At 39.2% G+C, this 24,341-nt stretch overlaps 1 protein-coding gene across 1 annotated transcript; it reads left to right on the top strand.

Annotated features, from left to right (window-relative positions):
- The first annotated feature begins 1,033 nt into the window (after positions 1–1,033).
- Positions 1,034–23,620, top strand: LOC110143084 (sentrin-specific protease 8-like). The gene is made up of 3 exons (XM_020902623.2): positions 1,034–1,232; positions 3,350–3,387; positions 22,973–23,620. The coding sequence occupies exons 1-3, from the start codon at positions 1,034–1,036 to the stop codon at positions 23,618–23,620; spliced, it is 885 nt and encodes a 294-aa protein (XP_020758282.2).
- Positions 23,621–24,341: the final 721 nt, after the last annotated feature.

Here is a 24,341-nt window from a genome sequence, read left to right on the forward strand (position 1 = left end):
CATCAATGAAAAAGAAGTGATTTAAATCAATCTGCATAACAACCACTGGAGAAGGAAATGGCAGCCCACTCCAGTGTTTTTGCCTAGAGAATCCCAGGGATGTGGAAGCCTGGTGGGCTGCCGTCTTTGGGTCGCACAGAGTCGGACACGACTGAAGTGACTTGGCAGCAGCAGCAGCAGCATAACAACCACACCATTATTTGCTGTATTTTCCTGGTAACCTCCTAAAACTGCCTCCCTTTCCCCCACACCATCCCCATCTTTCTTTGGTCTTTAGCTAGAGATGGTATTTAAGGTGATGGTTTGGGCCATTTGGGGGAAATTACTTAATGGTTCTGATCCTCTCCCAAGTACACAGGAGGTATATATGTTTTTACACATCTGTTTGTTTCTTCTTTTCATTCTTGTTAATTTGTCTTTCTGTTTCAGGGAGGTCTCAGCCAAGAACCTAGCAGAGTGAAATAGCAGATAAAACACTGACCAGCTTAAACGAGTTCTCTCTCCTTAAATAGGTTGGTAGATTATAAAGCCTTGAGTTATGTTACAGAGACGGCACTGCACAAAAATGCAACAAAAACCCCTGTCTCCACGATGACCCAGGAACCACAAATTTCAATCTACTTAAAACTCAGAGAATGGAAATGTTGTTACTCGAGCCCTTTACAAAGCAAGATGTTCTTTAATAAGAAAGATCTAGCTTCCAGCAACACAGTAGCTTATATGGACTTATTCAAAACTGGGCAACCAAATTTCAAGTTTAAAATTCCCCTAACCGCTTAAATTTCACTCCAGACCCTGGATTAAGCAGAGAGATTTGAACCCTGTCTCCTGTCTCCTTGCCAGTTGACCCTGCTTTCTTTTTCTCTAAAGCTGGTAACACAGTACTGGCTTCTTTGAATGTTGGGCAGGGAACCCTTACTTGGTAACAAGGGTAGAGGAAAAATGAGTTTTTCCTCCCCTACACAGTCAGTATAGAAATAAAAGTAAATAAATAAATGCAATGACTTAAAGATAAAAAGGCAGTTGAGATGGAATGAGAGTAACGGGAGAGGAGAGTTTAGAGACAGTAGTGAGAGGGGGCCTCTCTGAAGAGGTGGCATTTGTGCAGAATGGAACTGTGCTAGAATCTGAAGTGGGGTATGGAGGAAAGCCAGGAGGAAACGAGATCAGAGAGCAGAGTCCATGGATGCTGTTTCTGAACGAAAGCATGTTTATGCCTCAGCAGGAAGCAGGTGCTTGTGCAGCTATTTGGGGTTAAAACAATTTTTAAAAAAACTCTAATATCAGTTCATTTTAAAAAGAAATCTATTAGCAACCCACCTGAGGCACTTGACCATGGATTCTCCCATCATGCCTTTTTTTTTTGAATCCTGAGCATTTTGAGCTAACTCTCTGCGTGCTGGGTCTATGTCCCTGTTTCAATAATCTGTTTAACCTTAAAAAAAAAAAAAATCACCTGGATGTTATGCAAAGCTTGTTCTCAAACCTTTTGCAAGCTCTGCTCCAGTCTCCAGCAAACTGCTGAAATACTGCATCCTGATGTTTCAGCTGCTACAAAGTTCTTGGTTCCTTCAGGAATATTTTACATTTCATTGGTATAATGATAGAGTTTATGATTATCTGCAGTATGTAATTACATCCATTAATAGTAACAGCACATTTTTACATTAATTATAATGAGAATTAATAAGTAGTTTTATGGGTTTTTGGCTAGAAGGAAAAGTTTTGGTACTAATTACTCTTGTATAGCCAAAGATGAATTTATGCATAAATTTACTTTGGTAATTATTTTAGGAAATTATGAAATTTCAAGTTCCAGTTACCATGAATTATGGAAATAAGAAAAAATATGTATATCAAGTGGGAAATTAGGCTTTGGAATGCTAAACGAAAGGAATTTTAAGAGGAGGAAATTTGTCATGGAGTTTAAGAAGATAAAGACAGAGGGACACGAATTAAAACCCAATATTTGCCACTTGAAAGTGAAAGTCTCAGTTGCTCATTTGTGTCCAACTCTCTGCGACCCCATGGACTGTAGTTCACCAGGCTTCTCTGTCCATGGACTTTTTCACGCAAGAATACTGGAGTGGGTTGTCATTTCTTTCTTCAGTGGATCTTCCCAACCCAGGAATCGAACCCAGGTCTCTAGCATCACAGGCAGATTCTTTACCATCTGAGCTACCAGGGAAGTCCATGTCCATCTGCTACTTATTGTCCTTATTTAAACCCTCCCTCCCTTGGTTTCATCCTTATTTGTAAGTTAGGGCTCAAAATAATCACTGCCCTGAGTTGTACCAAATTAAAGAGATAATTTTATAAATTTTTAGTATGCTTCCTGGTATATCATAAATATTCAATAAATGATAGTTGCAAAATGAAGATAATGGAGGCAGGTTTATGTAATAAGGGTTTTAAGAAATGTATACATGGATTCCCCTTAGAAGTCTAAGAGAAGGTAAACTTATTTAGAGCCATACTTTTTGATATCTGCAAGAGAACACAGACCAAATATAAGTGAGGCTGAGAGAGGCAGGAGGTGATATGGAAACAATACTTCACGGCCCATAAAATCAGAAAGGCATCACAATTTTGAATGGAAGGTGAACGACAGTTAGAAAATCAATTCCCTCCTGGCATGCATATTATCCATATTAAGGCAAAATGATTTTACAAGCATCTCACTGAAATGCAGGGGAGTGAGATACTGAAATTATTTAGGTACCCAGGGCTAGTTAAGAGAGACTAATGTGTGATATAAATCATTACTAATTTAGCGCTTGCAAAATACCTTCAAATGTTTACATGAAGCCTTACTCCCTGAATATTTTTCAGTCTCTCTCCCTCACCTCTCTCATATTTCTGTTCTTCAATGTGATTACTCTTGCCTGGAAGGGTTGCAGAATATTCTTCCTCATGACAAGAAGAGGTGGAGATTTTTCTACCTTTTGAAGTAGTCAAAATCTTAATTATCTCAGTTTCACTTATTAAATTGCCCAGTCCACACGGCAATCCTTGTGGTAGTTAGGGCAGGGGCTGTTAGTCCCATTTTTGTGTCTGGCAAATATTTGCCCTGAATTCTATTAAGATACATTCTCCTTCTCTCACCCAGTTAATCATGAAGAGTTTCCCATTCTTTCAGACCATAAAAACAGAAGGCAATAGATCTGACCAATCAGGGTGGTTGATAACAGTTCTCTGTGTGAATTTGTCTTTCTCTTATCCACTGCCTCCATTAAGAACACATCAGCAGTGTGAAGAAAAGAAAATACCTTGACATTTTCCAAATCTTGACACAGCACAGAGCCTTCAATAATGAGATTTGCATTCCCTCTTGTGTTTCCTCCTTCAGGGTCTAGTAAGTGTGACATGCAGATGGCTGTCAAGCAGGTCTGGGGACAATGTTACAAACAAAAGCTCCCTGGCAGAGCCAGGAAATGCACCCTCTGTCTTCCCCCCTGAAGACTTGAAATGACCTCTGCTTGAAGCCTCTGTCTTCATTTGTGGAAAATTCTTCACTTCACATTTGGAGATATGGGCTCAAGGGATGCAGGCTAATGTCCTCCTAAACTGGGTTTAAGATTAGACCATATTCCCAACATCCTGCTGCATTTAAAGAACCCTAAATTCCTCCAAGTGAAAGTGTGAAAGTGTCAGTCCTCAGTTGAGTCCATCTCTCTGGTACCCAATGGACTATAGCCTGCCAGGCTTCTCTGTCCATGGAGTTCTCCAGGCAAGAATACTGGAGTGGGTAGCTATTCCCTTCTCCAGGGGATCTTCTCCACCCAAGGACTGAACCTGGATCTCCTGCATTGCAGGCTGATTCTTTACCATCTGTGCCATCAAGGAAGCCCAATTTCCTCCAAAGGAAGCCTAATTAATCTCTCTTTTCAGTGGGCCCTGGGAAATGTGCACCACAACTCAGAGAGACCTAGATCTCTTTATTCCCCTTCAATACCTTCACTTAAGGGGTACCCAAACCTGCTCTCTCTCATGAATCAGTAGCAGTGATTTGCTAAAAACGTTCATTTGGGAACTTCCGTGGTGGTCCAGTGGTTAAGAATCCACCTGCCAATTCAGGAGACACAGGTTCGATCTCTAGTTCTGGAAGATTTCACCTCAGGGCAACTGAGGCCCAGTGCTGCAACCACAGAAACCCACACACCCTAGAGCCCATGCTCTGCGACAGAAGCCGCTGCAATGCGAAGCCCACACACGGCGATTAGAAAGTGGCGTCGCTTGCTACAACTAGAGAAAGCCCACGTGCAGCAAGGAAGATCCAGTGCAGTAAAAATAAACAAGCAAAGAAAGAAATTTTTAAAAAGACTTCAGGACTCAGAGGGCACCATGTCTGTTAGATACATGCCACATAACAAATATGGGCTCATTCTAAGGAGAACTATTTTGAACTCATCAGATAAGCCACTGTCTTGCTGAATCTCCTCTTCAGCTGCAGATAAACAATAAGCTTATATTGATAACAGGGGAAGGGTGACTACTCAGCTCTTAAATAAAGGAGAGGCCATCATTTATACACTGCTATGTTTAAAACAGATAACCAACAAGGATCCTTGTTATATAGCACAGCGAACTCTCCTCAATATTCTGTAACAATCTAAATGGGAAAAGAGTGTAAAAAAGAATATATACATGTATATGTATAACCAAATCACTTTGTTGTACACCTGAAACTAAACATTTTTAATCAACTATGCTCCAGTATAAAATAAAACTTAAAAAAGAAAAAAAGTCAATAGGCGATGGAGATTCAAGATTCACCAGAATCTAAGTCAAACAATTTCACATTGTATTTGAAAGGCATTTTCCTTGGCCATGCTTCCTTCCCTTTAAAATTATTGAAACTAATGTGCACATTAGTATCCCAAAACTGCCACTGTAGATTTTAAGTGCAGTAACAGAGCAAAAAGATTAGGTGTTCAATTGTATGCCCCATTTATCCATTCATCCATTCATTCATTCACTAATTCAACTAATATTTATTTTTAGTTTATTCTCGTTGACATTGTTCAAGACAATTGGATAACATCACTGAACTAAAGAGCCATAACATCAGCTCTCCAGGTAGAGTTCTATGAAGGAGACAGACAATAAACAATAAACTTGAAACAACAGCCTGTTGTGGAGACTTCTGTATTCACTGAATGTTAATCTTATTTCAACCTTAGGTCATGTTTTTCTGTGAACCTCTCTGAGTTTCTATAAAACTCTACCTCCTCATAGCACTTTTAAAGTAAAATTGGTGCGCATGTGCGTGCACGCATGTGTGTGTGTGTGTGTTTAGGGAGGAGAATGACAAAAGTATATTGAATGTAGGTGTCAACTAATTTATAAATGAGGGAAGGATTCCAACTGGTTTGTCTGACTCTAAAGTCATCCTGCTGCTGCTATGCTACACCAACTCTAAGAAACAGTGCTGCAGAAATGAACAAATAAAAGTAGAATTTTCTTCTGTGAATTGTATGTGTCCTGATAGACTCCAATCACCATTCCTACTTTCTCTCTCTTTCTTCCTTTTCTTCAATCTTTTTTTCCTTCAACCCTCCCATCACTTCTCACTTCCTTTCCTAAAGTAATAATAATAGGAAATATAAAAAAGGAAGACAAGTCGGCTGAGAATACTCAGGTTAAAAGAATCAGATAATAGATATTTACTTGTTCATTTTTATAAATTTTGGTTTTCCTGATTCTTCAACATGCCCAGCCCCTTTTTTTTTTAACATAAAAAAAAGAAGTTGAATAATTTATTTTTTCATTTGTCTTTTGCCTTTCTCCCATATTATCTTTCCCCTGGGAAAAAAAAAAAAGTCCGCAGGGTCTCCTCTTCTCTCAAAAGTAAAGTTCTTACCAAGAATTTTTGAACTTTAGAAACGGACTCTAATCTATATTTATTTTCACATTAAAAATAAATATATGAATTTTTTTCTACTTTGCATGGAAATTATAGTTCTGTTGATCTTAGGGATCTCCCAATACAGTGTTAAAATCCAGAGAGTATTTCCCTTTCTCCATATCATTATTTTTAATGAAATGGCAACCCTTCCTTCTATCTTCTCTTCAGGGATCCAGTTTAAGTCTCTCTCCTCCTCTGTGTCGTCAGAGTGACTTGCTACCCAACCAATGTCTGCAGTGAACTTACAGACTTTCACAGTTGGCTTTATACTTACTTGTCTGAGACAGTAAAATTCAGGACTTAAGAGGGAAAATATCTGTGAAAAAGGAAATACACAAATGCACGTGCACACACACACACACACACACACACACACAGGTGTATTCTTAGACCCAAGAGAGTGATTCTGTTGGACCACTTCTTTCCCTGTTCCATGCACAGCAAAAAACTACATACAGTTAATGCTTCAAAAAATACTTGTTTTTAGTGTGTTTAAACTGCTCAGGGAGATGCTGATCTTCCTTTACTGGGAATCTGCCCTGGAATAAATAATCTTGTCATCATAAAGTAAGTCAGTAATAAATAAAATGATTTCCCTATGCAATGTTACATTCTTCAAAAATTTTTTAGGTTTTTAGCTCTTTCTATTTCCTAGATATTTACTATAAGGATGCATATGGGAAGTAAGAGCTTTAGCATGCAATTTAGGGGCTTGAAATCCCACTCAGTTCCCTCCATAAGAACAGTGAACTAACATTACCATAACCTATGACTGGAAGATTCCTATTTCTCTGCCTCTTTCCTTTCTTCCTGACAATACCCAGGTATGTTTCAACTGCCACATCACTCTACCTTTCTTAATTCATACTATCTGGAAACAATAAAAAAGAAAAGTAAAAATCTGCAGGTCAAAACTATCATATTTTGAAATATGTATGGAAATCCTCCATAAGTGAAGTGGACTGGAGACTTCCCCAAAAAAACTAATTTTCAAAACAATCTGCTTTACATAAAGTACAGTAAGACTCTGCGCTGGTCAAGTTTACTACTTAAGTTTCATCCTTGATAAAATGAGGAAGCAGAATGACTACCAGTTTTATACAAAGTACGTCAAGTCCAAGGCCAAACTGCAATTTCTGTCTTCTTTAAATGGACCTCCTTTCATTTGTCATGTCCCTTTTATGGGTACCTCTGTGAGTCTTCATTTGTGGTTTTCTTACACTTTGAATTTCCCAATTATACCTCTTCCTTGTGCATCTAGTAAAGTTTTAAAATGGATACTGAGGGACTGGCCCAGTGGTTAAGAATCCATGCTCCCAATGCTGGGGGCACGGGTTCTATCTCTAATCAGGGAACTACTACGTGTCACATGGTATGACCATAAAATTTTAAATAAATAAATAATAAGGATACTGAATTAATATAACCTATGTCATATTCAAATGCATGCTAGACCAAATACGTGTCTGATGAGAGGAAGGTCCTGGGCCACCTTCAGGGGAAAATCAGTAATTGCCAAATTTAATTTTTGACTAAATTAACTTTCATTTCTGAAACCTGAAATGAATAGAACTCCCTTGAATCACCAGTCACAGCCCTATGTGATGTGCATGGCCTATGTCTTAAGAGAAAAAGGGTGAAAAAGATATCTTTCCTAAATGCATCAGTTCTCTGTGTATTTATTCCATTTCACTTTATAAGTTGCTAAAATAACCCTTCCAACAATTACTAGGTGGCAAAAACCAAATCTCAGTTATAGTTAAATACTACTCAACAAGAGAACTTGGAAAAATGAGTGTTTTGGGATTATCCTGTAAGAGGTTTTACTCTCAAATAGTGGCAATTATTGTTTGTACTATTGCAGTCTATATACTACTGGACCAACAAGTGTAAAAACCACTGGTTGGCAAAGACATGCCTTGCTTTCTCAACTTTCCTGGTAACTGATAACAGAAGCTGACCTGGAAATTGCTCTTCTGTGACAGTGATGTCTTAAGCTGGATATTCTTGCAGTTTAGAGCAGGATTTCATGATAACTTTGGAGTCTTCGTATCTTAAAATAGCCTATTTTCAGAATAAAGTTTTGTTTCTTCTTTTGCCAAGATCAAAATGTATACATTTCAAAATATTATCCAGGAAAAAAATCAACAGACCTTTTAATGATCACTAAAAATTTGATTTGGAGTAATAATCAACATTTACACTACCTACTATACTATCAAGTGCTCTATACTTTAAAAACGGTACTCCCAAATTACAGATGAGCAAACTAATATGGTACCTCAAATTTTGAGATAATTAATTCATGGGGAAGAGCTTAATTCCACAGGGGCAGGAGCTGGATTTAATTACAATAGAGTTTATATCCATGACACCACTGGTTCGCAACTAGGGGTGAGTTTTACCCTCAGGAGACATCCAACAGTATCTGGAGACATTTTTGGTTGATATTAGGAATGTGGGATATTTAGTATGTAGAGGCTGGGAATACTGAAAGCATCCTCCAATGGCCAGAAAGGCCCCCACAAAAAAGAATCATGTGGCCCAAATATCAGTGCTGAGGTTGAGAAACACTGCATTACACTACAGATTCCCAACTTTGAACATGTTTGGGGGTCACCTAGAAAACTTAAGAAATACTTACATTCACTCTGAGGAAATCTGATTTAACGGCTCTGATGTATGATCATGATTTTAGGATTTAAAAAAAATTTTTTTTATATTTATTTTTGGCTGTGTAGGCTAAGCTGCAGCTCATAGGGTCTTTGTTGTGGGAATGGGATCTTTTGTTGCAGTGCATAGGTTTTTCTCTAGTTGCTGAACATGGGCTCAGTTGCCCTGTGGCATGTGGGATCTTAGTTTCCAGATCAGGGATCGAACCTGTGTCCCCTGCATTAGAAGGCAGGTGTTTAACCATTGGACCAACATGGAAGTCCCAATGTTAGGATTTTAAAAATCTCTACACTGAATCTCATGTGCAGTGAAATTTGAAAATCTGAAGAGTACCATGTTGCACCAATACAAATTGAGTCTAAAATGCTACTCACCAAATGGGAAATTCTACGAATACGTCCAGGTTAGGAGAGGGTACTGGTAAAGGAGCTTCTGTGTCACTATTTCACCAAAAATCATTTCAGAGTCCAGTATATTTACCAGGAACCTCTCTGAGGGTGCTGGCCCCATTTGTTCTAGATGAGAGAACATAACCCGGAGTGTCTGTGTATCCTGGAAACTGCCTGCCACCAGGAACACGTTGAGGCCTCTCTGCTGCCTGTCCTGCTACTTCCATGTTGCCTTTCAGCCTTCCATGCCTGGACTACCAGCTGCGTAGCCCCAAAGCAGGCATGCCAGAACTGCCAGCCAGGCTGCTAGGCTGCCATCAACAGCTAGACCCACCTAGAACTCTATGTCTCCTACCTGTACCTGTCCACGGCCCATTTCTTTGCTCAATATTTCCTGCACCAGTTGCCTAAGGAGTGGGAGCCCTCAGAGAAGCTAATGGGGCTGCAAAACCAACCCCGGGGCCACATCTACTTCTATGACATCAAGAAGGCAAACCACAAAGATTAGGAGACCAGCCTGAGGCAATGGGGTGTGTCTTCCATCAGGAGAAGTGCATGAACCTGAGCCTGCTGGATCTGCACCAACCGGCCCCCAAGATCAACACCCACAGGTGTGGCTTCTGGAGCAGTCACTACTGCACAACCAGGTGAAATCGGAGTCGGGTGGCCATCTCACCAACCTGCCTAAGATGGGCGTTCCAGAAACTGGATGGCAGAGTCCTTCTTTGACAAGCTCACCCTGGGTGATGGCAATATGCAAACTGTGCTTGGATTGCCTTCCCCATAGCCACAGGGTGACTTCCCCTGGTCATGCAGATCTCTATATATCTATATCATCTACATCTAGGGTTTCTCAGGTAGCTCAGTGGTAAAGAATCTGCCTGCCAATACAAGAGATCTGGGTTTGATCCCTGGGCAGGGAAGATCCCCTAGAGTAGGAAAGGGCAACCTGCCCTAGTATCCTGGCCTGGAAAATTCCATGAGCAAATAAGCCCTGTGAGCTACAGCCCATTGGGTGGCAAAGAGTCAGACAGGTCTGAGCAGCGGGGCACACATTATATCTCTATCCATAGAGAAAGGGATTCATTACAAAGAATCGGTTCATGTGCCTGTGGAGGCTGAGAAGTCCCATAGTCTGTTGTCTGCAAGCTGGAGGGCCAGGAAAGCAGGTAGTATATCTACATAGTTCCCACCCCAAGAACAGGAAACAAGAGCAATTGTATGAGTCCTAGCTTAACCTGGTTAAGGCTAGACAACCAAAAGGGTAAATCCTGCTCAGTGGGCTGGAGGAAGACCGATCTCCCAAGTCAAGTAGTCAAGAAGAAGCTAACTCACTCTCCCTCTGCCTTTTCCTTCCCTTCAAGGCCTCAATGGATTGAACGAGGTCCAGGCAAATTCAAGAGCAATCTGCTTGACTCCATCTAAGGCTCTAATGCTAATCTTTTCCAGCAACACCCTCCCAGACACACCCAGAAATAATTCTTAACCAGCTCTCTGGGCACCCCTTGGCCCAGTCAGGCTGACTCATGAAGTTAACCATCACATTTTCCAAACCTTAAATCACACACGTGTCCTTTCTTAAGTATTCCCTGTGGGCCCTCCAAAGGTACTCTCATTTCCCTCCTCCTGCTGCGTGTCCTGGAGAAGGATTACTGCCTAATGCACAGGTTCCCTAGTCCTCCGTTTCTCTCCATTCTTAGCTACAGTTTTGCAGTGACTGTTTCCGAACGTGCTTTTTTACTGTCACTTATTTTGTACTCTGACCCTCCATTAAACTCTCTTTAAAACCTCTTTTGAATGGACCACCTCTTCCCCCCACTGCCTTTTCCCTGTGATACCATGTGGCAGAGAGAGAATGAGCATTAGTCTCTTTCTCAACTTATAAGGAGACTAATCCCAGGATGGAAACCCCACGCTTATGACTGCATTTAAATTTAATTACCTCCCCAACATGCTACCTACAAATACCATCACTTTGAGAATTAGGGTTCCATCAAACATATTTTGGAAAGATACAAACATCCAGTCTGTAACAATCACTGAACCTCTTTTGCCTATGTAGAATCCAATGATCTAATAAAATAAAGGGCCTATTTTTGTAAAAAATCTCAGTGACTTTTTTTTAGGATTAAGTGAAAAAATAAAATAAAACTCTTTTTTTTTTTTTTAAGCCATCAGTTCAGTTCAGTCGCTCAGTCATGTCCAACTCTTTGTGGCACTATGGACTGCAGCACGCCAAGCTTCCCTGTCAATCGCCAATTCCCGGAGCTTACTCAAACTCACGTCCATCAAGTCGGTGATGCCATCCAACCATCTCATCCTCTGTCGTCCCCTTCTCCTCCCACCTTCAATCTTTCCCATCATAAGGGTCTTTTCCAATGAGTTGGTTCTTTGAATGAGGTGGCCAAAGTATTGGTGCTTCAGCTTCAGCATCAGTTCTTCCAGTGAATATTCAGGGTTAATTTCCCTTAAGATGGACTGGTTTGATCTCCTTGCAGTCCAAGGGACTCTCAAGAGTCTTCTCCAACACCACAGCTCAAAAGCATCAATTCTTCAGTGCTCAGCTTTCTTTATAGTACAACTCTCACATCCATACATGACTACTGGAAAAACCATAACTTTGACTAGACAGACCTTTGTTGGCAAAGTTATGTCTCTGCTTTTTAATATGCTGTCTAGGTTGGTCATAGCTTTTCTTCCAAGGAGCAAGCATTTTTTAATTTCATGGCTGCAGCCATCATCTGCAGTGATTTTGGAGCCCCAATTTTTTTTTTACTATATATATACTCCCAAACCCCATCAGTAAAGGGAAGATCTTAACCAAATCCTTGATCTTTTAGGAAATGTACACTGAAGTGAGATAATGTACTTTTAATCTATCTAAGCCTAAGATTTCTTATCATTAAAATGATGATTGATTGGTCCAGAATTTTTAGTTTATTAGATTTCCTCCACTGGCATTTTCTAGAGAGATTAAGGTGGGAAAGACAAGTAGGATTACTGGTTTAGAGGGCTTGGGTAGATCATCACTCAGGGTTTCAGGGAAAAAAAAATCTCAAAATAGGGCATTTTTCAAGAAAGTTTATCTGCATTGGACTCTGCAAAAATAAGCCAGAGAGATATACTTTCTGACTTTGTTCCCCTGATGCAGGTCCTATGACCTGTTATTAATACAAATAAAAGCAAAAGGACAGAGAAACTCTGGTACACACAGGTGGTTCTTGTGGCATTAAGATAACTGGGAAGAAGGGTGGAAGGCAGACCTGGAAGAAAAAGGCAGAGTTTGACACATTGGTCATTTTGTCATTGGCTACTCATTTTTACATCACTTTGCTGACAAAGGTCCATACAGTCAGTGTTATGGTTTTTCCAGTAGTCATGTATGGATGTAAGAGTTAGTCCATAAAGAATGCTGAGTGCCAAAGAATTGATGCTTTCAAATTGTGGTGCTGGATAAGACTCATGAAGAGGCCCTTGGACTGCAAGGAGATAAAACTAGTCAATCCTAAAGGAAATAAATCCTGAATACTCAGTGGAAGGACTGATGCTGAAACTGAAGCTCCAATACTTTGACTATGTGATGTGAAGAGTCCACTCATTGGAAAAGACTCTGATGCTAGAAAAGATTGAGGGCAGGAGGAGAAGGGGGTGGCAGAGGATGAGATGTTTAGAAAGCATCACTGATTCAAAGGACACGAACTTGAGCAAACTCTAGGAGACAGTGGAGGACAGAGGAGCCTGGTATACTGCAGTCTATGTGGTCGCAGAGAGTTCCACAAGACTTAGCAACTGAACACAACTCATTTCTACATATTCCTTAGCTTATAAAAATGTTTCCATATAAAGTATTTCATTAGACCATTAAATCTTTAGATTAAAATATCTTAAACATAGCATCTAGAAATCTTTTTTCAACTGTTAAATTTTGTCATTTTTTTTAAGTTTGTTTTTTTTTTAAGTAGCATTTAGAAGTCTTTTGGAAAATACAGAAACTAATAGTTTATGTTTTGGGCAACAAAACCTATTGAGTTATTGACTAATTACAATCAATTAACATGTCTCCTAAAAATAGTGGGTTTTTTTAGTTTTTATTTCTCCTTTCTTTATTAATTTATATATTCATCTATTCATACTTTTACATTTATTTAATAAATACCCCTAGCACATTTACTGAGTAGCTACTATGTGTTAGAACCTGAGGATTCAACAAAGATGGGCATGATGTCTGCCACTTGCAATTTAACAGGAAACAGGTCTGAAAAAATGAAGCATGGCTTATTGGAATATTTTTGAAATCTGTTAATCAATAAGTTGCTTGGCTAAATTTTAAGTAAGCATCATTTTGTTGAAAATTTTTATTTTGCTGATTATAAAATGATTATATTGTGTAGAGTTTATAAAGCAGAGTCTAAAACTCAAATTTCCTGACACAAAGGTCACTGCTTTTCCAAACTCAATTACTTTCTCTAAAATGGATTTTACTGTTGAGAATTGATCATCTCATCTGTAAAAATGTTAGTTGGCTTTTAACCTTATTCCTCCTTGTTTTAAAGATATTCAACCTTGAATTTTATGAAATATATAAAATACATATTTCTCACAAGAGATGGAATATCATTTTTATGAGAAAAATCATAAGTTGAAGAATATCCCTTCCATAGTGGCTACAATGAGCCAAACCACAGAATGCAGAGTTTAATATGAGAAACATAAATTTTAAAGTCATACTATGCATTAGAAACTTTTAATAAAATTTAAAATCATTACTCTTTTCAACTACTAAGTTAATTCTTTAATAATTGTTCTAAACAATTATTTTGTTCAGAAAAATTTAACCTGACTTAAATAAATAGAAGTACCTACAAACTATGCAGATAAAGATGCACTTTTTTGAAGAATAAAGTCATTTAATGATGCTCCCTGAGTGAAAACTCCAGTATGTTCTTTCCAAATAGTTAATTCTTCCATTCCATTACCAATACTGCCCTCATTTTAATTAGTAATCTGGAGATAGGAACACGGACTTCAGAGTCTGTGTCTTAGTTTTGCACTTGGAAGTTGATCTGGGCATTGCTGTTTAGATGGGGAGAAATTTTTTTTTCCCACATAAAATATCACAATATTAAATCAGACAACAGGTTAAGCCAGCCAAAAAATAAATAACTATACTAATAAGCATTCTATAAATACAAAATCTTAATCACTGGAAACTGATGAAGAGTGAGCATTCATGCAAAAGCAAAGAGTGGCAAATAGCATTTTCATCTGCTATCTCCCCGCTACTAGGTTCATGGACAACATTATTTAACTCCTTAATAGGACCCACTAGATGCACACCTTTTCCATACTAACTCCTTCTACTCTTTCCTGTACTCCAGGCACAAAGTTCTCCATTCCTAGAACAAGCCTCTAGGTTTCCGTACCTATTGCTCCCTCTGTCTGGAATGTTCTTCCTCATAAGGATGGCTGTGCATCAATTCATAAATAAACCATATCCTCAAAGCCACCCTTACTTACAGTATTTTATTTTCTGTTGATTTTGATATTTCATCTGAAATTATTTCTTTCTTTGCTTCACTTATCTATCCTTGTCTTGGCCGCCAGAATGTAAGCACCATGATAACTAGATTTTTGAGTGCTCCATTGTTGGTACCCTGATGGAACAATAGATTGTGGCTCAACGCATGTGCTCAATATTTTATGAAAGACTGTATTATGCTACAAGAGGAAGTCTGTGTAAACTGCAGCCATGTAAACCTGGAGCTAGATGTCTCAGATTCAAAATCTGGCTCTGCTATTTCCAAATTATATGCCTCAGTCTCCTTGGATGCCTCAGTCTCCTTGCCTCTAAAACAATAATACTTACTACCTTGCAAATGTTTGGAGGATTAAATAGGTTTATAATTGTAACATGTTTTGGATCATGAAAGGCACATAGTAAGTGTTAGATATGTGTTGCTAAATGCTTGTACGTGTGCAGAAGAATGTGTGTGTGTTTATTAATTTAAAAAATAGTTTGAGGGACTTCCTTGGTGGTCCAGTGGTTAAGAGTTCATCAGTCAATGAATGCAGGGGACATGGGTTTGATCCCTTGTCCAGGAAATAATATCCCCTGTGACAAGGGGCAACTGAGCCCATGAGCTCGAACAACTGAAGCCTGCATGTTCTAGAGCCTGTGCTCTGCAGTGAGAAGCCACAGCAAGGAGACATCCAGGTACCACAGCTGGAGAGAAGCCCCCACTTGCCACAACTAGAGAAAGCCGAGCGCAGTGAGTGCAGAAAGGTGACTGCAGCAGGGAAGACCCCATGAAACAGTAAATAAACACATAAATAAATGAAAATGTTTGACTTATTAAGTAGCTCTAATGTGGGAAAACTGAATGTTTCATCGAGTCCATTCCCCAGAATCTAGTGTCACAGTTAAGAACTTGATAGTTTCATAATTTCGGATAGAGAAGCTTGGTTTCTAACACCTTGGACAAGCGACCCCTCCTGGCCCCCAGGCGCCCCTCGGTGACACACACTGACTCTCTGGAGCCAGCTGTGTCCAGGGCTCCTGACTTCCCACATCACCGCCGCTAGCCCACTTCCTGCTGCCGTGTCCGCGCAGGTCTGTCTCCCCGCCTCGATCCCCCTACCCGGGCCTGTTACCACCGGCAGTGACCACCTCCGCTTCCGCTTGCAGTCAGAGGCTGCCCTTTCAAGCTACTGAGCACGCACTCAGTTGCAAGCTAAACTGTCAGAATTAAGTTGGTTTCCTGTAATTCTGTTCTCAAACTCCCATCTAGGGGGTTTAGATAAGTAGAAAATACAAAAGAACAATTTGTAAACACGTGTTTCTATAGCTCTGAACACAATGTGGAGGAACAAAAGGGAGTCAGAACTCCCTGATCTCATCTGTGGAATTGAAAAGAAGTCATGACTATTTTGACTTATTTAATTTTGTGGAAATAGCATTTGAGCTTAATGTGGTTGAGGTTTTGGTTTCCATGTGTTAATTGTTTTAACATTTGCCTCGTTTAATAATGCACAGCGTAAGTGACAGAAACAAAATTATTTCATATTTGCTTTAGATATTTTCCTTTTAATATGTAGTGTGAAACACCATTTGGTTTGTAAAAAGGTGCTCAAAAAAACCCAGTGAAAAAAAACTGAGTGAAAATATCCTTGGGTAAGGACCAGGATATATGTTTCTCTGTGGTTTGTTTTTTTCCACAAAATGCTATGTGTTTGGCACCTTGTACTAAGTATTTTGCCCACTGTGCAGGCAACAGAAATCTTTAAAACATAATCCTTGCTTTCTGGGAATTCAGTCTCCTGGGGAAATTAAAAAGGTATACAAATAATACGAGATATGAAGTGAAAAGTGGTATAGAAAAAGATGATTACAATAATCTGAGACTGAAACAAACTGGTTTCAAATTTCCACATAACAGTGAGATAACATCTTGTCAAACAAAATACTATCCCAGGACCTTTGTTAATGTTCTGAGAATTAGGTCTGGAAATGGAGGAACCCAAATAGGAAGAATCTTGAAATCATGTCTATATAATATGCCAGAGAGAGAATGAATTTTCTTTACTGGTTCTGTGTTATCATATGCAAAGCAATTCTCGTGTTTAGTCCTCAGCAACTTTAAAATAATGAACTGGCGCAAGACCTGTCTAAGATATCTTTAAGATCTAACAGTCTACATCTACTAAGATCTGTCTCCCAACTCATCCTACTTTTTTTCCCAGTATATTTATTATGTTTCTCAACTTTATACCTAATCTGAGGCATAAAAGTACTTTTTTAGGTCTTAATGCTTACAAAGATATGTATGCAAAAAGGCAAAGTGCTATTACAAAAGGGAGAAAATAAAATAAATTGAGAGAAACAACAGAGGAATACCTAATTCTGAGTTTTACATGAGTTGTTTTCTTCCAGGAAAGGATTATAAATCAACTGCATGGTGAGAGTATATAATTTACTTTTTGGAGCTATTCTGTGAACACGGTGAAATAAATTAGCACAAGGTTGTAGAAGAAGAAAGAAAAAAAAATGCTGAACAATAAAAGATGTAGTGTTGTCTTGAGGGCTAATTAAGTTAATGTTTCTACTGAAGGAACCACACAGCTGAAAGCCTTGGATACAGTGCTTCTATCTGAATAACTCGTTCAAATCCAGCACATGCTTCTAGTGATCAGAACCAAATCTAGCAGATCACTGTTTCAATGTTTGTGGAAACTAAATGGAAGGACAAAATCCAATCTCTTAAGCCAGTGCCTTGTCACCAAGTAATATAGTGATCTTGCATTTAAGTCAATTCAGTCTTAAAGTTGAACTTCTCTTTCTTCTAAAACATCAGTAAGGGACTTCCCTGGTGGTCCAGTATCTAAGACTCCATGCTCCCAAAGCAGGGGACCTGTGTTTGATCCCTGGTCAGGGAACAAGACACCACATGCTGCGATGAAGAGTTCACCTGCAACAAATAAAGATCTCTCATGTCACAACTAAGACCTAGAGACTTAGTTTTTTTTTTTTTTTTTAAGTCATCGGTAAGTCAACTAACATTGATTTATTGTCCAATCTATGACAGGTATTTACTGCTGCTATTTATTATTGCTGGCTATAGAACATAACAAAATGGGCATGTTTTTCCTTTTTCTAAGCTTACAATCTAAAAGAGAATCTAAATGGTAAATAAAACTGGTGGAAACCTACTTGCTCATTACAATAGGATCTGGTTCTTGGTCAGTGGATTGGTTATCCTATTACCAACATCCATTTTTAATGTTTTCTGCCTTGCTATGAACCCTGGGAGACTGAAAACTGTTAGACTCCATCATTCAGTCTCCTCTGCACACCGGCTGAATTTGGGCCAGTGTGAGGCACCATTCAAGACAGAATAGCCAGAAGGAAGAGAAGTCTTTTTCATCTTTCTTTTCTATCTGTTTTCTTTTTGGTTGTGGATCCAGAAAGGGATATATTCCTTCACTTACTGTCATAGTTCCTTCTAAGCAACTTCTTTTTCAAGGTTCCAGGTCCTGCCTGGTTCTAGTAACATGACTTGATCCTTTTCCTCTTTAGGTCTAGAGATGGGACTGTCATTTGGCTGACAGAAGTTAGATGGTTCATTATCCACTGTGAACTGGCTCACATCTCTGCAAATGTCCTTTCACTAAATTCTTATGAATGGAATAATCCTAAGTGTTTCGTTGATCATATGGCCAGCATAACTATAAACAAACTGGGAATCAAAATCAGTATTCAAAACTTAAAAAACTTAACTTAAAAATATAAATTTACACTCATTAGTCTTTCAATGTAAAGAGAATATTTTTTCTCAGAATATGTGCTTATTGATTAGAATTCAAACTTGTCTTTATTGCATGATTCTCACATATAATTTATCCTGTCCAATTTACAATTTCAATTTTAGTAGAGATATGAGAACTTATTCTTGTAAAATAAGTGCAGTATCTGTTTGGAATTTCTCCCACTCTTATATTGTTTCTTGCTCACCTAAAGTAGGAGCACTTTTTTTTTTTTTGCTACAGTCTTTATTGTGTCTTTATGAAACATTCCGTTTTGTTTTCATAAATGTGGCAATTCTTCCTTTCCTCACCCTAATTAAATATTGCATAAACACAATGAAACACAGTAAATAATTGCAATGAAAAATACAAATGAAATAAATAGGGTTGGAAACAACACAACATATTTGAATAAACAAATTACAATGCAAATTGTAGCAGCAAGTGGCATCTTAGAGGAGCCTGTTGGCTGAGTGTCTGTATTTTTACCCAGAAAATGTAGTGTAAATTAAACCATTTTGGCTAATTAGAAGAGAATTGTAAGACTTGCTTAATATGAACATTCCCAGGCTCTCAACTGGAAAAGAATCCACTTGCATTGCAGGAGACCCTGGTTTGATTCCCTGGTGTTTCAGTCGGTAAAGAATCCGCAATGCTGGAGACCTGGGTTCCATCTCTGGGTTGGGAAGATCCCCTGGAGGAGGGCTTGGCAACCCACTCCAGTATTCTTGCCTGGAGAAGCCCGCTGGAGAGAGGAGCCTGGCGGGCTGCAGTCCATGGGGCTGCAAAGAGTCGGACACAACTGAGCGACTAAGCCCAGCACAGCATGAACATTTCCGGGTGGCTCAGGGGTAAAGAATCCCCTGCCGATGCAGGAGACTCAGGTTTGATCCCTGGATCAGGAAGATCTCCTGGAGAAGGAAATGGCAACCCACTCCAGGATTCATGCCTGGAGAATCCCAAGGACAGAGGAGCCTGGAAGGCTACAGTTTATGGGGTGGCAAAGCGTCAGAGATCACTGAGCAGAAACACATAGGAGCATGATAAATCAAATTACTACCACTATAAAAGCATGGCGAGTTTGTACCTAATAGCCTGGGAGAAAGGAAGCCAGGGAGTACTCTCAAAAGAAGTGATCTGGGGCTGGTCCGAAGGGAGTGAGTTATCTCAACTGATTGTTCACAGTCAGTTACAGATCGAACTCCTCATTCTACTCTTCCCTCCTCCTCACTACTGCACTTGACTAGTCTTAAAAATAATAATAATAATAAAAAGAAGTGATCTGGAAGTCAATCCATACCTGAAAGATGACTAGGATTTATTAAGGCAAAGAGGGATGATTATTCCCCTAGAAGAAATGACATATGGGAACCACTGATACACAGAAGTAAGTGCAAACTGAGAGAAAGAGAGACAATTCAAGAGAGATGAAAAGGCAGGACTCACTATGTGATATAAGACAGCTTGGCCAGTGGTTTTACCTCTGCAAGTAGATATTTAATCCACCTCATTGGGATGAGTGAGGCTTAAGTGAGATGGCACAGGAGAGTTCTCAGAAAAGATTGTTTTACTTAGAAAGGTTAATCTACTCTGGCTGATGTCAAGGAGAACAGGTGTGTCCTTCATTGTTATTAAAGTCTCTCCAAAACACACTGTGACTATTACTAAAACACAAACAGACTGTATTTAAAATACTGAAAATTCTAACTTTGTAATCAAGCTGTAATCAAATCAATTATTTGATCATTATTTAATGTCATGAATGATTTGTTTTAAAATATGAAAAAACTGTTATAAAGTACTACAAATCTGTAAGAAATACTGCTTTATTATCCCTACAATAACAGTTATGTGAATTGCCAAAATAACAAATGTCTATTACTTCTCTGAACTGTTTCAATTGTTCATAAACAGACTTTTAGGCATGAGATTTGGGGCTGTTCTGTGTCTAAATTTGCTCTGTGATCAATAAAATCAAGATACAAGCCTGATATCTGACCATCAGATTTCACTTCCCCATTGTCCCCTCCTCCTCATCCACTCTAGCTGTGAGAAAGGCAATATCCTGCTTGTGATATTGGACTGAAGAAAATCTAACAGGATTGAGAACTGAAAATTTGCTTTGTTTTGTTTTGAATTTTAAGATAATACACTGGGGCTAATTTTTCACTCCTGTAAAATATTGCTATGTAAATCCCTGTAAATTATTCTGAAAAAACGTTTTTCCCTTTAAGTTCCTATGTTTCTTTGCAGCATTGCCATTTGAAGGTGACACTTGGATACTGATTTAAAGTTCTTTCTGGTGAAGTTAAAACAGCAAACCCCATGGATAGTGCGTCACTGGATGTCCTGCCTGTGTGTATGTAGGTAAGAGAAGGAGAAAGTTACAGGGACATCCCACACTTATCCTAAGGACCGGGCTATTTTATTTGGATCAGAATTCTAAGAGATCAAAATCTTATAAAATGGGGGCTGGGGGTGTTATTTCTTAGATATACAGACTGAAGAGCTTACAGATGCATTGATAGAATGCTGTGGATCTTCATTATAGTAATTATTTAGGGCTTGATGCATAGATGAAATTTTATTTGCCTTATTTTAATAACTGCTGAGGTCCACGTTAAGTACACTGGAACTTATTACTCTATTCTCTCTGCTTTTGTATGTATTCACAGTTTTCGTAAGTTCTTGTTGATTTGTTGTTTGTTCACCCAGTGTCGCTTTTCCTGGAGCTGTACTGTCTGTCATCTGTATTATCTTAGGTCAGACACAGCCATCAAACCTCTGTCTCATCTCTACACCCTCCTGTCTTCCTCCAGCCTGGGCACTGTCTATGCAGTCACTTCAAGGTCTACAGAGAATTGAGTTTAACTCCAGCTTTTAATTCAGAAAAATGCCAACCCACCTTTCGCCTCAAGGCTGAACTATACTCCTCATCCTCATTTGCCAGAGTTCTGTAGTAAGCATTTTCTTGGCAATATTAAAAATATGACACCATGCTTCCCATTAGAATATCTCTCCCTTGGTGAGAGAGGGAGGAACAATAGCTGGATTAAGGCAAGATCTTTATATTGGTCCCTTAGCCTGGCATAAACTTTTTTTTTCTCCTTGGCCCTGCCGTAGGCATGTAGGATTTTTATTCCCAGACCCGGGACTGCACCCAGGCACTCTGCAATGAAAGCATGGAGTCTTAACCACTGGGCTGCCAGGGAATTCTCTCTCAGATACTTTTTCAATAGCACTTCCTGCTTCAAGTCAATTATCAGGCTACTCATTCTCCAGACTTTGGCAGGGGACAGAGTGGGCATACTTTCTATAATTCAAAACTGAAATTCTGTTATACCCTTCCATGCAAATTGTTGATTATCTCCCCTCCTGCCTCTGAAACACCTCCTCCTTCAAGAAGTGATAAAATTTCTTATTAAGATACATATTATCCCATGTGCTGTGCTGGTTCACCTGTCATCATATCCAGTCACAAAATTTTGGCCAGATCTCAACTGTGCCTCACTTTTCCCATCTCTGGGCTTCCCTTGTGGCTCAGCTGATAAAGAATCCACCTGCAATGTCGGAGACCTGGGTTCAATCCCTGGGTTGGGAAGATCCCCTGGAAAAGGGAAAGGCTACCCACTCCAGTGTTCTGGCCTGGAGAAGTCCATGGACTTAGCCCATGGGGTCTCAAAGAGTCAGACACAACTGAACGACTTTCACTTTTCCTTCCTCATTTTCCTGTGAACATGCCAACAATTGCATTTTGCATTATCCCAAGTTCTTTAGCATGCCTTATTTTTCCTTAAGAAGTGAATCAATATTGAAATGATTTGTACTTTAATAAGACTAGAAAATCTTTAAATCACTGGGCAGAGATTTTGTGTGTGTATGTGTGTGTGTGTATTTACAACTTGGTATGTTAACATTTCCATGGCCAACAAACCTTCTGAAAATCTTTTTATTTGGTACAGTGTTCCACACCACCCAAGTCAAAGACAAGCTCTTTCTCATGGTTTGCAAACACTACCAGACCAGGCAAAGTTCCTCTCTCTTAACTCCAGCCATAGCATGTCCTATTAATCTAACCATTATTAATAATGGACTATACACATTGCCTTCATTACCATTATGCTTAATCTTTCCTCTCAAATTTCTACTTTACCCACCAGCGAATTCCAATTTTCTTTTTTGACTCAGGTCAGTCATCATCACCGTCTAAAAGTTCCCAATATATTTGTCTATGCCGCTCTGGTTGCAGAGATGCCACTTCATATCTCTCTTACTGCCTAATAGTGACTATACTTCTGAAATGCAGCTTAGAGACTTCCCTGCAGGCCAGTAGTCAAAAGTCTGCACTGCTGATGCAGTGGGTCGGGGTCCCCTGGTCAGGGAACTAGATCCCACATGCCACAACTAAGAGTTCTCATGTTGCAACAAATATTGAAGATCCCATGTGCAGCAACGGAGATCCAGAGCAGTCAAATAAATAAATAAATAAATAAATAGTAGCTTAGATAGAAAAAGAGTATGAAACCATCCTTGGATGTCTTGAAAATGAAATATCTACCTTTTCTATTTATTTACAACAAATTTTATCAAGATTATGTGTGTGCATATATTTTTTCCCACTAAAGTGGGCTTTTTGGCCAGTGCAGAGCTGCTTGGAGGCTGGTAGGGGTGGTGAGGCCCGAAGCAGCTTCTGGAATTTCAGAGCAGCCCTGATCAGTACAAGGTGGACCCAGGAGTCTTGAGTTACACAGACAGTCTACTGCGGCAGTCAGACGTTTCACTATTGGATCCTCCAAGCTGGCTCAATGACCATGCTATTGGGTTTGTCTTTGAGTACTTTGCCAACAGTCAATTTCATGACTGCTCTGACCAAATCTGCTTCATCAGTCCCGAAGTTACTCAGTTCATCAAGTGCACTGGCAACCCAGCAGAGATCGCCATGTTCCCTGAACCCTTGAACCTACCAAATAAGAGAGTTATATATTCGGCCATCAACTCCAACCTCACAGCTGGGGGAGCCCACTGGAGCTCGTTGGTTTATCTACAGGATAAAAATGGCTTTTTTCATTACGATTCTTTTAGTAGTAGTAACTCATTCCACACAAAGCAGGTAGCAGAGAAACTAGAGGCTTTCTTAGGCAGAAAAGGAAACAAACTGGCCGTTGTGGAAGAGAAAGCCCCTTCTCAACAAAGCAGCTATGACTTTGGGATGTACATGATATGTAACACTGAGGCCTTGTGTCAGAACTTCTCTAGACCACAGCCAGAATCACTACGGCGGCTACTCACTCTCACACACATCAGAAAGAAGAGAGAAGAATGGAAAGATCTCACAGCCAGACTTGGCTAAAAGTTAGCTGTTGAAATATATTTGACTTTTGAAATCTCTTCTTTCTGCCTGTCCCCATGTACTGGATGGCTGCAGTCTCAGTACCTGAGGAAAGATGCCTGGGAGAGGAAAGCTTAGAAAGCTTACTTTCTCCTGAGAGAATGTTGTCTTCTGCATTATCCTAATGGAAAGTGTCACTTTAACCCTAACTTCAGAGCAATATATTCTGTGATGAAGTCTTCAAAATATGCACCAAAACTGATTAATTCTCTTTTGGGCTCCCTTACCTACATTGGTTTATTCCAAAGAAAAAAGATTGATCTGTAAAGCAAATTAAGAATATGTGAAACATAGAAGCAAGAAAAAAATCATAGAGCAACCAAAAACTTACTGCACAGCCCACATATTTCAAGAGATCAACTGACTAGAAGCAGATCAAGACCTAACCTAATTCAAGATCGAAGTATTATAAATTATTTAGTTCTATAATAACTCTTCCATTCAACAAGCAAAGGCTTTCTCAGCTATGACCTTTGCCAATACTTGATAAAGATGGTGTTAGCCCAGAGTCACCCATCTGATTCCTGGGGCACTTTAAGAAAGGGGGTATCTTAAATAACTTTGTTGAAATAAATGTCTGTGGTGGACCTCTTGTTTTATATCTGAAACTTACTAAAAGTTGGTTTATTTCTGAGATATAAAGGAGAAAAAGTGACCTTTCTCAACTCTTTCACTTAATTCA

Source organism: Odocoileus virginianus, chromosome 20 (genome assembly GCF_023699985.2).
Source record: "Odocoileus virginianus isolate 20LAN1187 ecotype Illinois chromosome 20, Ovbor_1.2, whole genome shotgun sequence".
Lineage (NCBI taxonomy): Eukaryota > Metazoa > Chordata > Mammalia > Artiodactyla > Cervidae > Odocoileus > Odocoileus virginianus.